The sequence below is a fragment of the Eleutherodactylus coqui genome, chromosome 8, assembly GCF_035609145.1.
Source record: "Eleutherodactylus coqui strain aEleCoq1 chromosome 8, aEleCoq1.hap1, whole genome shotgun sequence".
NCBI lineage: Eukaryota > Metazoa > Chordata > Amphibia > Anura > Eleutherodactylidae > Eleutherodactylus > Eleutherodactylus coqui.
The window spans coordinates 60,699,017-60,715,551 of record NC_089844.1 but is presented as its reverse complement, the minus strand read 5'-3'; the positions used below and the strand labels follow the sequence as shown (position 1 = coordinate 60,715,551).

The 16,535-nt window shown below is 42.5% G+C and overlaps 1 protein-coding gene across 2 annotated transcripts in view; it reads left to right on the top strand.

Annotated features, from left to right (window-relative positions):
* VPS8 (VPS8 subunit of CORVET complex) overlaps positions 1 to 16,535 on the top strand; it is a 171,130-nt gene that overhangs the window by 8,734 nt on the left and 145,861 nt on the right. For both annotated transcript variants that reach the window (XM_066575690.1, XM_066575689.1), the window contains exons 4-11: positions 492 to 619; positions 742 to 835; positions 949 to 981; positions 1,069 to 1,123; positions 6,004 to 6,128; positions 6,707 to 6,793; positions 8,505 to 8,572; positions 12,600 to 12,753. In XM_066575690.1, coding sequence (XP_066431787.1) covers positions 492 to 619; positions 742 to 835; positions 949 to 981; positions 1,069 to 1,123; positions 6,004 to 6,128; positions 6,707 to 6,793; positions 8,505 to 8,572; positions 12,600 to 12,753 — 744 coding nt within the window. The remainder of the gene's footprint in view (positions 1 to 491; positions 620 to 741; positions 836 to 948; positions 982 to 1,068; positions 1,124 to 6,003; positions 6,129 to 6,706; positions 6,794 to 8,504; positions 8,573 to 12,599; positions 12,754 to 16,535) is intronic.

Below are 16,535 nucleotides of genomic sequence, written 5' to 3'. Positions count from 1 at the left end.
ACGTATATCGTCCGGGTTTTCACGCCCAGTCGATATACGTCGTCTCTCTCTGCAGGGGGAGGAGGCTGGAAGAGCCAGGAGCAGGAACTGCGCTCCCGCTCCCTCTCTGCCTCCTCTCTGCCCCTCTGCACTATTTGCAATGGGGAGAGGCGGGATGGGGGAACTTAGCCCCGCCCCGTCCCGCCTCCTTTCATTGCAAATAGTGCAGAGGGGCGGAGAGGGGGTGCAGAGAGGGGGCGGGAGCTCAGTTCCTGCTCCTACCTCTTCCATCCTCCCCCCCTGCAGCTGAGGACACCGTATACCGTTTTCACGCCGAGCCGATATACGGTCGTCTGAATCCACCCTTACTCTGCTGATTTGCTTTGTGAAGAAGTCTCATAGTTTCAGGCCTTTTTCCTTCTTTAATTCAATTATACAATCAGACATGAAAGTCAGTATTTTTCTAGGAAGAAGGCTACATTATGATAACTATGTCATACTTCTCTCTCTAGACAGATGATGAGGATGAACCTTTTATTCCGGAGGATCCAGCTCTTCTAAACATAGAGACAGTTGACACCCACTCATGTGACACGTCATCATTGGCTAGCTCCGACAGTGGTGACCGGGCACACAAAAGGTACCTATAGAAGACTATTCATTTTGCTTCTGTAGTTTGACAAGTCTCTTGCTTTCATAATTGTACAGTAATGCAGTTTGCAGCTTGTATTTAATAGCACTTTTAATTGTTACTCATGCCAGGAAAAAGAAGCTACCTGATTCATTTTCCCGCCATGGATCGGTAATGCGCCATACTCTCCTCAAAGGGATCTCGGCTCAGATAGTGTCTGCTACAGTAAGTATATATATGATGCAAGCTGCAGCATTGTATTACCCTATAGAGAATGAACTACATATAAAAAGGATGAAAAACACCTTTATAAATATTCTTCCTCGGTCTTATTTCAGGACAAAGTGGATGCTGGTTTGCCCACTGCAATTGTAAGTATCCATCTGTGTATGAATTATGCAATGATATACTGAGGTTCCTCTTATTCTTCCTACTACACTCTGACCCCTTTTTTTTAGGCTGTTTCCAATCTCATTGCAGTAGGCACTTCTCATGGACTGGCTTTAATATTTGGTAAGTTCTATAGGGTCAATTGCTTTTTAATAATTAGGCTAAATTCACATCACATCTGGGACAAGTAAGGTATTTGTTTTTTCTCCCCATAACTACAAAGTATGCTTAAAGAGGTTTTGTCATTTGAAAAAAAAAATCTACACTCACCTATTCTTCCCCAGACAGACTCCTTACAGCATCTTCTGATCGCAGATCTTCTCCAGTCCCCTGGGTCAGCTCACTGTAAGCCGACCAACTTGTTATGAAGCGTGCATTCCTCACGTTCTTCTTCCGGCAGGTCAGTGAAAGTTACGTCCCTTTGACGTAGCACTCACTGGCTAGAAAGGAATGCTGATCTATTGCAGAGACAGCGGGTAAGCACAGTCTCTGCAATAGCTCAGCCCTCCCTCAAGGCTGTGAGCTGTGAATTAGCGTACATTCCTGGGCAGGAAGGAGACTGCCTGTGAATGTATGTAACGTCACAGGAAGCAGAAGAATCAGCCAGCTGGAGGTGGTGAGGTGACCTTTCTGAGACTGCAGGAGACAGGAGAAGATCAGCGAGGAGAGGAAAAGGTAAAGTAGACTGCCTGGGGAGGAATAGGTGAGTATAATTTTTTTAAAATGACAGAACCCCTTTAAGTTGTCCCAGTGAGGCTGGACTGACTGCTTAGTTTTCAGCTCCTATCTGTCCTCTTTTGCACTTTTTATGAACTAATTTATGACCAAGACAAACTTTGTTGGCAGGGTATCCTTACCATGACAAATTACCTGCCAAGGTGAAATCACCTTAAGAATAGTCATCAATATGATGGCGGTATTCCAGGCTTTTACAGCTGATGACCTAATCCTCTGGATAGGTCATCAGTAGTTGATCAACGGGCGTCCGAGGCTCGGGACCCCTGCAGATCAGCTGTTCCTCTGGTCTGCTCTCAGTGCAGCTGGGCTGGACAACATCATCAGTGGTCAGGGGAGGAAGTGTACTAGCTGACTTCAATCCTATTGAAAGCAATGGGAGTTCTGCCTTTCTATTATACTTTTTGCTTCTTATGGCCAGGACCAGATGTTAGGTCGTGACTGTAATGAGAAGCAGGAAGTGTAATTGAAGCGCAGCCCTCCCATTGATTTCAGAGGGAATGAAGGCACTAAAACATTTACAGCCCTGAACAGCAATGCCATTGTCTGGCCCCACAGCGGCGATCACGAGTAGTGGAACCCCATGGATCAACTAGTGATGATCTATCCAAAGGGTAGGTCGTGAGTTGTAAAAGCCCAGAATACCTCTTTTAAAGTGTAAAAAATGCCTTAATGCTAAACCTTTCGGAATAGGTTCTTTAGAAGGGTAGTACAAATCAACAATAGTTTGTTTTGTCTGACTGCATGCAGTAATTTAATATACACAGATAATCATAATAAAGACAAATTGTAAGATTTAATAAAAACTTGTGCAAAAAAGTTGAGTGCTTGCCAGAGGCGTAACTTGAAGCTTCTGGGCCCAATGCAAAATCTGTAACAGAGACCCAACTATAATGCTTTATTCATAGTACTGGGCTCCCTATATGGAGAAGAGGGGCCTTATGGGCCCCCAAGGCTCCTGGGCCCGGGTGCAACTGCATCGCCTATAGTTACGCCAGTGGTGCTTGCCTTTTTGACTAGATGGCTTCTATAATTTTTGATAACCAAGATTTTTATCACTTTTCCCCCACTATACGGAGAGTGCAGTACATAAAATGTATAGTTTCTCCATTTACTTGGCATGATTGAATGAGTCTTTTTTTATCTCAACCAGTGTGAGCATGTAAGTGGAACCTCATAGAAAGTAGCCATTTTCTTTTCCTACTAGTCATTGGGGCAGAATTAAAACTGTACCATATGTAGTGGCAGACATATCTAAGTGTAGTTGCATAAGGATCATGCTGGCAAAAGGGTTCACAAACATGTGAAAAAGAAGAAAAGTGCTTCCTATAGGCTTCTTGCATGAAAAATACTGTTGCTGGTTGTCCTGACTGATCATTATTGGTGCATTACATTCCACAAGAGAAATCGGCGCGTCGTTGAAGGACTTCCTAAAGTAAAGGTCCACAAGGAGCATCTCGCCTTTACCAAACACAACACAGGGCCAGTATAGTTTTTGTGTATAGGGGCCCTATGTTTTTTGTTTCAGCCCCTGTCAATGTGAAATATAGCTTGGAAGCAGCATGTAGTTGGGGGAAAGAATTCCATCTTTTTGGTTCTAATGACCTGTTTTTCTATCTGTTCCCCTATTTTCATGACACTGGGAAGGCAAAGGTATGATAATCCTCTGCATGCCAGCCAGTGTGAGGAATGATGCTTGGTGTGTTGCATTTGGTCAGATGTTGCCAGATTATACAGTCCTGTGTAAAAGTTTTAGGCAGGTCTAGAACAAATGCTGCAAAGTAACAATGCTTCAAAATTAGTAGTTTTAATAGATCATTTTTGTCAATTGACAAAATGCAAAGTGAATGAACAAAAGAGAAATCTTAATCACATCAATATTTGGCGTGACCACCCTTTGTCTTCAAAACAGCATTAGTTCTTCTAGGTACACTTGCACAAAGTTTTTGAAGGAATTCAGCAGGGAAGTCGTTCCAAATATCCTGGAGAACTAACTACAGATCTGCTATGGATGTAGGCTTGCTCAAATCCTTCTGTCTTTTTATGTAATCCCAGACAGACTCGATATATTGAAATCAGGGCTCTGTGGGGCTATATCATCACTTCCAGAACTTGTTCTTATTTATACTGAGGATAGTTCTTATTGACATTGGCCATATGTTAGTGGTCATCCTTCTGCAGAATAAGTTTGGAGCCAGACGCCTCCCTGATGATCTTGCATGATGGATAAGTGTCTGCTTGTTTTCTCAGCATTCAGAACATCATTCATTCTGTCCCAATCCCCAAATCCATTTGCTGAAATGCTGCTCCAAACTTGCAAGGAACCTCCACCATGCTTCACTGTTACCTGCAGACACTCATTATTGTACTGCTCTCCACCATGCTTTACTGTTACCTGCAGACACTCATTATTGTACTGCTCTCCACCATGCTTCACTGTTACCTGCAGACACTCATTATTATACTGCTCTCCACCATGCTTCGCTGTTACCTGCAGACACATTATTGTACCGCTCTCCAGCCCTTCAGCGAACACACTGCCTTCTGTTATAGCCTTGTTTCCATGCTAAATATATGGCTTTTTGGCCACAATTTTTCCTTGAAGACCACTTCTGGCCAGACTTCTCCAAACCAGTGGATGGGTGTACCTGGGTCCCACTGGTTCCTTCCAGTTGTGAGCTAATGGCACTGCTGAACATCTTCTTCTGATCTAGAAGGAAAGTAAGCAAGATGTGTCTTTCATCTGCTGCCCTATGTTTCTTTGGCCGACCGCTGTGTCTACGGTCTTCAATGTTGCTTGTTTCTTTTTACGTCTTCAAAAAAGCTTGAACAGCACATCTTGAAATCCCAGTCTGCTTCAAAATCGCTGCCTGAGAGAGACCTTGCTGGTGCAGTACAACTACCTTGTGTCTTGTGGCTGTGCTCAGAGGTCTTGCCATTGTGTATGACCTGTGACATAAAACTGTCTTCCAGAACCTCACCTTTGTAACAGTCTGGCTATTTCTCACCTAGTTTTAAGCCTCCTACACAGCTGTTTTTAATTTCAGTTAATAACTGTGTTTCAACCTACAAATGAAAATTCTGATCATTATTACCTGTTTGATACAATTGGTTAATCAAGCACCTGCCTATAATGCTACAAAATCCCTGATTTTATGAAAGTGTGCTTAGAAGAATTGATGCTGTTTTGATGGCATAGAGCGGTCACACCAAGTATTGATTTAATTTACATTTCTCTTTGTTTATTCACTTTGCATTTTGTTAATTGACAAAAATAAACTATTAACACTACTAATTCTGAAAGCATTCTTACTTTACAACATTTTTACTACATCTGCCTAAAACTTTTGCACAGTACTGTGTACATATATTCATTTGTTTTGGAAATGTATCATGACTGTTGATCATTTGAATGGATCTTGGTTGCAATACCAGAAACAACCATGTGCACGAATGGTGCCAATTCTGGTGAAAAGACAACTTTTTACTTATTGTGGTTAATTTAAGCTAAACCTACAAATCTAACTTCTAATAATAATTTTAAAAAGTCAACTAGTTTTGTAAAGGTGATCCATAGTAATAAGTTGGCAAACATTTCTGTCTTCAGCTATAGCCTGGGGACTTAATATGAATGCAGAGTGTAGATTTTATTGGAGCAATATTTATATATTTCTGTAGAGTACTTTTTATTTGATACCACTTAAGGGCGCATTGAGATGACCGTATATCGTCCGGGTATTCACGCCGGCTGATATACAGCGCCTCTCTCTGCAGGGGGAGGAGGCTGGAAGAGCCGTGAGCAGTGCTCTGAGCTCCCACCCCCTCTCTGTCTCCTCTCCACCCCTCTGCACTATTTTCAATGAGAAGAGGTGGGATGGGGGTGGGGCTAATTCCCGGAACTTAGGCCCGCCCCATCCCGCCTCCTCTCATTGTAAATAGTGCAGAGGGGTGAAGAGGAGGCAGAGAAGAGGTGGGAGCTCAGAGCACTGCTCACGGTTCTTCCAGCCTCCTCCCCCCTGCAGAGGGAGACGCCATATATCGGCCGGCGTCAATACCTGACTGATATACGGTCTGAATGCACCCTAATACTATACATCTAGAATGAACTTGGCACCAAAAAACAATATGCCTGATACATTTTCAACATTCTGGTTACAATTCGGGTTTTGGGAGTGTTAAAAGTTTTTTTTTATTATAATTGATTTATGGTCATGCTTATGTTCATAAGATAATTTTTGTATGACATTCACATTAACTTTTCTTGCCAGACTCCAACCAGGCTCTGAGGCTCTGTCTTGGGAGCACAGCTCTGGGTGCACAGTATGGAGCGGTCTCAGCATTGAGTATCAATAATGACTGTTCTCGACTTCTCTGCGGTTTTGCCAAAGGACAGGTACTGTACATGTAATAACATGTTTTCCAGCTTCCTCATGAGCATTGGTATACATTTTTCCCAGTACATGTCTCCCATGTCAACATTCTATACCTCTATACCATGAGGAATAAATGGTAAATTAATACATTAGTAGACATAAAAAGTCACACTGTCTGTCTACGTATGTACACATATCTACACACACACATATGTTATAGAATTTATATGTATGTATATCTAAATTATGTTCTAGATCTATGACTATATTGGGGATTTAAACCTCCATATCAGAAAAATGGAGCCTGGCTGCCATCCAGATAAAAGAGAACAATAATGAGCACACAATATTAGATTGCAAGAACAAAATGATGGACGAGGGCGGTGCATTCAAATGTTTATTTAGGAAAAAACTAGTTTTGACATCACTGTACAGTATTTTATCATTGTTCATTATGGAATTTTCAAAATGTGTTTCAGCACTATCCATTCAATGCTCAATCTCTTTCTTCACAACATCAGTGCTCTACAGCAGTTCTAGTTACCTCTTACATGAACAGATTGTTTCCTGTCAATGATATGCATTAATATCCCGGCAGATCACAATGTGGGATTTGGCCAGTGGGAAGCTGCTGCGATCAATAACCGATGCTCATCCTCCTGGAACCGCTATTTTGCATATAAAGGTACGTGTACCACCTTTTTGTGTATAGAACTGGTTCTTGGGGGTTAACAAATATAGTTGGTTAAAATTAGTATTACAAATGCAAGGGATCTCTGGTACTAATTAATTTGATTAGTACAAGTGATTACAATGATGATTGGCCAATGAAAATGAAGAAAAAGATAGGATATTCACAGAAGACAATTAAAGAAGACGTTAGTATACGGTTCTCACGAAGCCATGTTTATTTGACTCTCATAATCTATTCCCTTTAACAACTGACTGTATATGTCAACCGTAAATGAACATTATCACTTTGCTACATACGTGAAAACCATTTTGCAAAGGATTCATGTGTCTGTTTTTAGGTTTTTGGTTGTTCTTCATATATGCCTTCCATGTACACAAATACTAGGGCTGCAGTTGACCCAACCCCTGTGTTCTGCTCGGGAGAGCCAAATCTATATATATATATAAAGCTGAAAGCCCTGACTGACTGACTGACTGACTCGCCAAAAGTTCTCCAACTTCCCGATGTCGTAGAAACATGAAATTTGGCACACGCATAGATTATCTCCAAAATAGGAAAAGTAATTGGGTCCCAACTCGATTATTCAATTCTAGCGCAAAAGAATTGGCGTCGAAATTTTACGTACGTAATCTAAATCTGTCACTTCCCAATGCCATAGAAACTTAAAATTTGGCCCGAGCATTGATTATGTCATAAATGGGAAAAGTAATGGGTCCCAACACGATTATTCAATTCTATGAGCAAAAGAATTAGCGTCCAAAATTTTACGTACGGAATCTAATTTTCTCACTTTCCGGTGTCATAGAAACGTGAAATTTGGCACGAGCATTGATTATGTCATAAATAGGAAAAGTTCATAGGTCCCAACTCGATTATTTAATTCTAGCGCAAAAGAATTAGCGTCCAAATTTTACGTGCGGAATGTATTTTTTTCACTTTCCGGTGTCATAGAAACGGGAAATTTGGCACGAGCATTGATTATGTCATAAATAGGAAAAGTTAATGGGTCTCAACTTGATTATTCAATTCTATGCGCAAAAGAATTAGTGTCCAAATTTTATGTACGTAATCTAATTCTCTCACTTCCTGATGTCATTTTATATAAGGTAAACGTCACATGGTTACCTCCACGTGGTGTTTCCTGGGTAACGCAGAGAATTATGCAAAATGGTGAACATATGTTTTTCCGGTATCTCTAAAGTAACCACGACTTCATAAGATTTTCCGTGTGAACACCAGATAAACACCAGTACCAAATTAACTCGGGCGAAGCCGGGTATATCAGCTAGTCATTATATAGAGTACATAAAAATTGAGAGATTATACAATGAGTTCTCAGTTCAACAAGTTGTATTCGGAAATCCAGCTGCCATCTGAAACCGGTTAGGCTGGCATCACGCTTCTGTTCTCCATTTCTGTTGTTTGGTCTTGTTACAAAAGCCGAACAACAGAAATAACAGAAGTGCCGGACCTGGGACCTCACTGACGCAGACGGTGCCTGATGGACCCTATTGACTACATTGGGGTCTGCCTGGCTTCTGGCATGCCACCAGGCGTGTGAATGTACTCATATTAAATCTAAACTAATACTACATTATTACTTAGAGATGGAACATCACGGATGTTTGGGTTGTATGGTGTGAACTGATGTTTAAATGGCATTGAATTGGTTGTGAAATGCTTAGATGTCGTCTGTTTCCAGTTTACAGATGATCCAACTCTTGCGGTTTGCAATGATAGTGGAGGATCTGTATTTGAGCTGACATTCAAGTAAGTTCATTATTAATTGTCCAACACATTGTACACAGTGGGGCACATTTACTAGTACTGTGTAAAACTTAATCAGTGCAAAATAAGACAGAGGGGCTTATTTACTATTGAAAATTCAACAAATTTCTGTTACAGCTTACTAACAAACACATTTTGTGCCATTTAATACGTGTCTTAGATACTTTTGGATACTTTTTTAAAATTGCTATGTACGATAAAGGAGCGATCCTTCATAGAAAAAGGGGGCATGGCCTCATTTGTGCCAATAATTGCGCCAACTTGTGCCAAAGATTTGGTGTAAATAGGCCAACTAAAAGGTGGTCTAAACTTAGATTAGACAGTCTTAAAATTTGATGTATTTATCATTCATCATTTTAAGACTCTCTAGTCCGTTTGCACTGTCCAACTTTTAGATGGTATTAGTAAATAAGCCCCAGAGAGTCTTAAAATGCAGCGGCTGACGTTCTTTTCAATTCCGTTCATTGCTGCTGTTCCGTTCAAGTGGCTGTCAATCAGCTGCTGTCCCTGTGAGTTCACTATAACCTACATGTATGTGGAGATGTGGTAATACACCACTTCCACATGTGATCCATCTAGTCCAGGAGACATGATCACATAAGTATAATTTTTGAACCAAGGCTCCTTTCCACTTTAGGGCTCACACCCACTGGCGATAGACTTTCCTGCGATGTAAGAGTTAGTGAATATGCATGATTATGAAACCAATGATTTTCAATGGTTTCATTCTCATTTGCAATGTGTTCACTCAAGCCGCGCAGCGCTAAGAAAAATCTGCGATATCGCCCATTGTTCTCAACAGGGATGGCTTCAGCAGCACCAGCCCCATTGAAATCAATAGGTGAAGATCGCGAAGCAGGCTAGGAATCCCCCAAAGAGAGCCGAGAAAGAGGGGGCGGAGAAACAGGAGATCTCTTACATATCTCCCCATATTTGAAGATGGGATACGGGGCTAGGAAGCTTTCCCAGGGCTTTCCCAAGAGTGCGGGCTTGAGAGGGGGTGTGGCTAGAGGGATTATCATAGTGATCCCTCTCTTGCCAGGTCAGTGGGTGGGGCTAGCAGGATCCACCCACTAGCCCCATCCCCTCATTTGGCTAGAGAGGGATTACTATAGTATTCCCTGTAGCCCGCCCCTCGCAAGCCCTGGGAAATCCTCCTAGCCCCACCCCCTATTTCTCCAAATATGGGGAGATCTGTAAGAGATCCCCTGTTGCTCCGCTCTCTCCTCTCTTTGTGGGATTCCTAGCCACCCCATTGAAAACAATGGGTGACATAGCAGATTTTTCTTAGCACTGTGAGGTTTGAGTGAAGACATTGCAAATGAGAATGAAACCATTAAGAATCATTGATTTTATAATCATGCATTTTCACTCTCGCATGGCAGGAAAGTCTATCACCAGTGAGTAAGAGCCCTTAGTAGTAAAACCTTAGGATGATAGCATTCAGATCTTTTTTCTCTGTATGCATATGGCTAGAGAAGGTATTTGTTTCAAATAAAATTGAACTTTTTCAATGGGATTGAAGGCATCTGTTAAAGCGCCAACAACATCGTAACGTCCTAGTTTTCAGCCACAGTGACGTTAGCACATCACCCCAGACCACTCAGCTGGACACTGAGGGGGTAACATCTCCCTCTGGTGCTTATGCTGATAGGCTGTCTGGATTGTCTTTTAATCCAACCAGCCTATCCGTGATTAATGTAAGGTATATAAAACCGGACCCTTAGTTCTAAGAGTGCTAATTGGGGAGGGCCCCTTTAAAATATAACCTTTATTAAATACATCATGGTTTCCATAGTACTGCACCACATGCCGGTCACATGATCGCTGACCTCCGGAGGCGGTCCATTAGCAACAGCTCCTACATATCATTGGCACATCTCTAGGGGCATTACTAATTTACACGCCCACTTTTTGATTGGATAATGAGATACATACCCTCCTGTGGGCTGGACCAGGCAGGGACTATATAACAGGAGCATTGTGGCTGGTCTCTCATTGTTCTCCAGTCTACCACTAAGGCTGGAGACTATATCTGTGTCCTCGTTTGTTATTTTTCATGGGGGTTGGGGATTTTTATTCAGCCTTGGAGAGATTGTTCACTGGGCTTTAGATATCTGAGCTTCAACTAGCCAGTTTTGCACCCAGTCAGACAGGGACAGCATAGTGGAGAGTATTCCAATCTACTAATTTGAGTATTCTTGTAACACTCTTATTTTTGAGTGCTTTACTTTATTTCAGCTCCTCCATACTACTCTCCTTTTTTATAGTTGTTCTGGAGGCTCACAAGTGTCGCTTTTCATTTTTAGACAACCAGTACTCCAAATATCCTCCTTTTGAGCCATTTGTAAAACTTTCCAAAAGTTCTATTTTTTTCATGGGTTCCTGATAAGTCGCTCTCGTGACGAAACACGTAGAACCACGAACTGACCCAAGATCTGAATATGAATTAAATTTTGTAACCAAATCTGAACCCTTTAGCGAACCGACTTGCTGGTCCAACTCGCTGAACCCAACATCCATGTTGAGTTTGAACCAGAATTTGATTTGCCACTCGAACTTTTTCCTTATCTTCATTTGGAGTTGACTTCTCAGACTAGGGGTTTAACCGCTTTAGGTCGTGTTATATGCTGACCCCACACTTTTGTTGGTATACCCAGTCCTGAATATTCCTATACAAAGGGGGTTATCTACCAGACCTCCAATGCCCCTATTTAAGCATTGCAACACCTAACACCTATGACGAGTCGTGCTGTCTCTATATACGATTGCTGAGTAATATCCTCCCACATTGCCGTTTTCTACCTGGCAGGGTGGTTACTCACGATTCTGTACTTTTAGAGAGGTGGAGACATATATATTGATCACCACTTTTACGCTGCCAGAAACAAGCTCACACTGGCACCGTAGTCATTATTACATAGGTGAAGGGGAGAGTTCTGTAGGCTACTGTCAGCACCTTTATTGTAGGTGCCCAAGATAGTACATAGCCTACCACTAGTGTATATGCACGTGGGTGATGCAATTTTCTTGCACCAGCCTCACTTGATACATGTTTGTTTGTCTTTTACTACTGGTCCTAAAAACCATATTTAAAGTTTTTAAATTGTATTTAATAAAGGTTATATTTTAAAGGGGTCCTCTCCCGTGACACTGTACACAATCCGCTGGGACTTCCTCCACCCCTGTGACTTTCTTCAAGGGTGCTAGTTATACTGTGTATGTACTGGCCATTTTGTGCCAGACGTTACTTTTATTCTCAGTAATCCTAGGGTCCAGTATAGTATTTAGTATGCACAGTACTTTAGAGTTTATTTAGTATAATGAGGCTAGTGTTTAGTGTAGCTGTTAACAAGACTTTCTCAGACTGGTAACAGGTCTCTTCCGTAGTGGGGTTGCCTTTTTGGGGGCAGGTGCTCTGCTTGAAGGACCAGCATGGTTTGAGCAGTTCTGCCTTACTACTTCACGGAAACTTTCATACCTGACTATATTAAGTCATGTAGTTGTTAGTAGTCCAAAAATACCTGTATTACTAGTCACTGCTTTTACTCCGTCTAAGTATCTGAAACATGTGCAAACAAGTCAATCTAGATATGATAATATCTCACTGGGCAGGCTCAGATTTGATCAAATATCCTCTTATGATCATAAAAGATACTTGACTGCTTACCATTAGTCAAGGGCTGGTAAGTCTACAATTAATGCTGAAGACTGAACAGGCAATTGCTATCCTGGTTACTGCAAGAAAATATTTAATAGCTTTGCCTATTTAGGGCCATCTAAGAGAAACATCCCTTTATTATTCTCAGGCATGTTCAATAGACATTGGTTCATGTTTATGCGGCCATGTCTATAGTCATTAGAGCAATTTATGTCCCGTGGAGTGGTGATTTTTCAACGATACCTTTTTGAAATAAGTGCTACCTGTTATATATTGGTACATTCCTGAATAGTGAAAAATAATACTGTATCCTTTGCTCATTTTACATTACTTTGCATTATGGTGCAGGCGAGTCATGGGAGTGAGAACCTGTGAATCCCGATGTCTGTTCAGTGGATCCAAGGGAGAGGTATGCTGTGTTGAGCCCCTTCACACAAAACCGGAGTTACGGGATCATCCAATCACTCAGTACTCGCTGCTGGCTATGGCTTCTTTGACCAAGGTACAAAATTTTCATCCAGAAGTCCTACATCAGTCTACATAACTACATAACTACATAACTGTATGCAACTTGGAATAAAGGCCTCCATACTTAGAGAGTGACTTTGATTTGTTTCGGATAAATAGTTGTCTACTAGGAGCATAAAGAAACTTTCTTTCTTTTTTTTTTGTCTCCACCTGCTTAGACAACCTTCTACGCGAGGCGGGATTTCCCGCAGAATTTCCGCCCGTGCACACTGCCATAGGATTGCATTATATAATGCAATCCTATGCCGACAGCCACGATTTGACTGCGTGAAAACTTGCGCGGTAAACAAATCATGGCATGTCCTATTTCTGTGCGAGCCTCACAGAGGCTCGTACAGAAACGTCACCTCTGTTGCGCCAGCTCTGCCCTGAGCATGTGCCGGCTGGTCGGCAGCCGGCACATAGTAGAGCGGAGGAGGTGGTGAGCTGCCGGGGTCACTGCCGAGGCGCGGCTCGTATCCCGCTGTGAGAATTCTCGCAGCTGGATCCAGCCCGGCCATCTGCATGAGGCCTTACCCAGGTGGCCTATTGACTTTCATGGCCACTGCTTAAAGAGGACTATTCATGTCCCTGAAAAAGTAAAACTGATAGCATACCTTTTATTAATTTCTTTCCCCTGCATTTGGTACCGTTACTTTTGGTGTCCAAATGTTAATTGGTGAATAAATTCACAACTGGGTGGTCTCCAACCACTCCACATGAAAGGGTCTTGAACCTGAGCCACTCTTTAATTGTCCAGTCATTGTGGACAGTGTCATAGCCGCTCCAATAGTATGATCACGTAAGACGTGAAGACTTTTTACATGGGCCAGTACTAGCCGATTGACGAGTGCCAATCAATGGGATTGTCACTCGTTTATATGGCCTTTACACAGGGTGATGGAGTCTGTATGGGGTACAAATTAATATGTGTCATCACTGACGGCAGCACATCCACTGTTTGTACAAAGGAGGTGTGCTGCCAACAACAATGATCTTTTTGGTAGCACAAAAGATCCAATCAGCCTATAAACGAGATGCTTGTTTGTCGTCTAATTGTGGGTACATTTACGTGGGCCGGTTATCAGGAAAACAAATGCCTGATCAGCAGCCCATGTTATAAGGCAGTGGTGGCGAACCTATGGCACGCGTGCCAGAAGTGGCAAGGTGCCTGGTGCCTTCTTTGTCACATTACACTGCCTCATTTTTCCACACGATCCTGGCCAGAAGAGGGCAAGGCAGATGATGAAGGATGCCATGGGAACATGATGGAGCTGAGAGTTTTTGTTTCATTGCTAGGGCACAGTGGGGCCTTATTAATAACTTGGGGCACAGTGGGGCCTTATTAATAACTTGGGGCACAGTGGGGCCTTATTAATAACTTGGGGCAAAGTGGGGTCTTATTAATAACTTGGGGCACAGTGGGGCCTTAGTAATAACTTGGGGCACAGTGGGACCTATAAAATGATCCAGGGGCTGAATGGGGCCTATAAGTGATTTAGAGGGCACAGTAGGCGTAGTAATGACTCAGGGTTTAAAGCGGGGCCTATAATTGGCACACTGGGGCCTTATTAATTACTAAGAGGGCAGAGTGGGGCCTATAAATTACTAAGCAAGTACAAGAGAGATTATAATTTACTGAATGGGCACAGCTGGGATTATAAATTACTAAAGGGTCACAGCCGGATCAATAAATTACCATGGAGGCACAGTGGAGCCTATAAATTACTAAGGGGCCCTCTGTAGTCCAAGGGCCTATGCAAACCTGGAACCGTCCCTGATAAAAGTTGGGAGAATATTGAAACAGTAGTTTAAGTCTCATTTATACAGGCATATTTACTCTACATATTACGTAGTGCTGAAACCCCATTGATTTGTATTGGGGTACTCAGACTTGCATTTTCACAAAATGCAGCATGTCTTATTTTGGTCCGTATTATGGACCAAAATAACCCATTGAAGTCAATGATACATGCATACTCACTGTGCATGAACTCAACAGACCTGCTTACATTCTTTTTGCATAAAATACGCTGTTATTTCATATGCAGAACAATGCAAGCAGGGCCTGATACGTGGGAATGCGCAGTGTTTGGATCCATGAAAATGCTGCGTATTGATGGACCGAAAACTGCATAACCCGTGTCAATGATATTAACTTTTTTATTGCTTAGAGAAAATGAACAATTGACTAACTCTGGGACTTTCTTTCCAAAGGGATTAGCAAAATTACAAAATTAAAGAAAAAGATTAGTTTAGGGATGAAAATAATGATGAACATCTTGGAGCATAAAACACTTTTTAGGGCCATGGTATGACCCACTAAAAGTAGCACCCCTTTCTGCGTGTAGAAAAGGGGCCTTTCTCTTTCTGCCATTATACAATGGCACAATCTGCTGACCAAAACCCTCTCCAGCAGTATGGGACATGCTGGAGAGGCCCCCCGACAACAGATCAGCCAGTAATATACAGTAAGAATACTCTGTTGCATGTCTTTTGACATTGGAAGCTGTACAGTCTTTTGTTAGAATGTCTTTAGACATCAGACAGTGGATTGGAAAGGGTTAATCCCCTTTTTCTTTTCAGTGCTACTATTAGCCAAACAGCACACAATTTTCTTGTGCCATTTTGGTTACTAGTAATGCATTAAGTATATTAAGGTACGCCGATACACGTGCAAAAACGTTGGGCTAAGGCGCACGCAATGTCCGTGTGAACCAAGCCTGAGGGCTCTTTCACACAAGTGTATATCGACCGCTGTTTTCACGCCCGGACGATATACGCTACCATCTGAGACATAAAAACTAGTGAACCTGCGCACAAATCTAATGCTTGTACGCCCGTTCAGACGGCATGGGCCCTTTACGCAGAGGCCACAATGCCGTTGCCCCTTTCCCTCCCCCTCTCCGGCTCACCTCCTCTCTCCTCCTCTCTGGCTGTTTGCCTTCTCCCCGAACCTTGTCTGCAGCCAGCAATGGGAGTAGGCAAAACGGTGCAGCGCTTAGCTCCACCCCCATCCTGCCCCCTCCAATTGCAATCAGCCGGAGAGAAGGGGGAGGAAGTTTAGCAGTCATGGTGCTAAACTCCCTCCCACCTCCCTTCTCCGACTGCTGTCATTTGCAGCGGCCCACATATTCTGGCCCGAAAGATAGTTCCAGGACTGTCTTTTGGGCCCAACGTAAAAGCGCCTGGCGCTATATTAGCCTGGCCGGGCGCTTTCACGTTGCGGGAATACGGCCATGTGATCTGATGCACTGGAATCCAATGCATCAGATCATAGAGTATAACGGCCGACTGTGAAAACGGCGAGCCGATATACGCTTGTGTGAAAGAGCCCTTAGGGTACTTTTAGAGAAGGCGAGAAATCATTCGCCCAAGTGAATGAGCAAACTATAGGCGTTTAATTTAAACCACAAATAAATCATTTATTTAATTTTTTTACAGGACTGTTCAGCCGTTCAGTTCGCTTTACAAGTGAATGAGCGAGACTGGACCATCAGTGTTTAAACCAAACAATTAACGAACGAGCCAATAATGATTTTCATGCTTGCATGAAATGAACAATAAGTAAACGAATTATCGTTCACCATTCGATTGTTGGCCGCCTCTACACTAAACGATTATCTTGCTCTGTTCTGGGTGGCAGTGGGAGCCAGCTGGTAACAGCAGCTGAGTGGCTCAAACCTCTGACCAATGGAACCTTCTCTTATTGCAATATGATTAATAACCCCATGTAACTTAAAGCCTGCATTTCGGGTTGTGTTTCCATATTTTTGT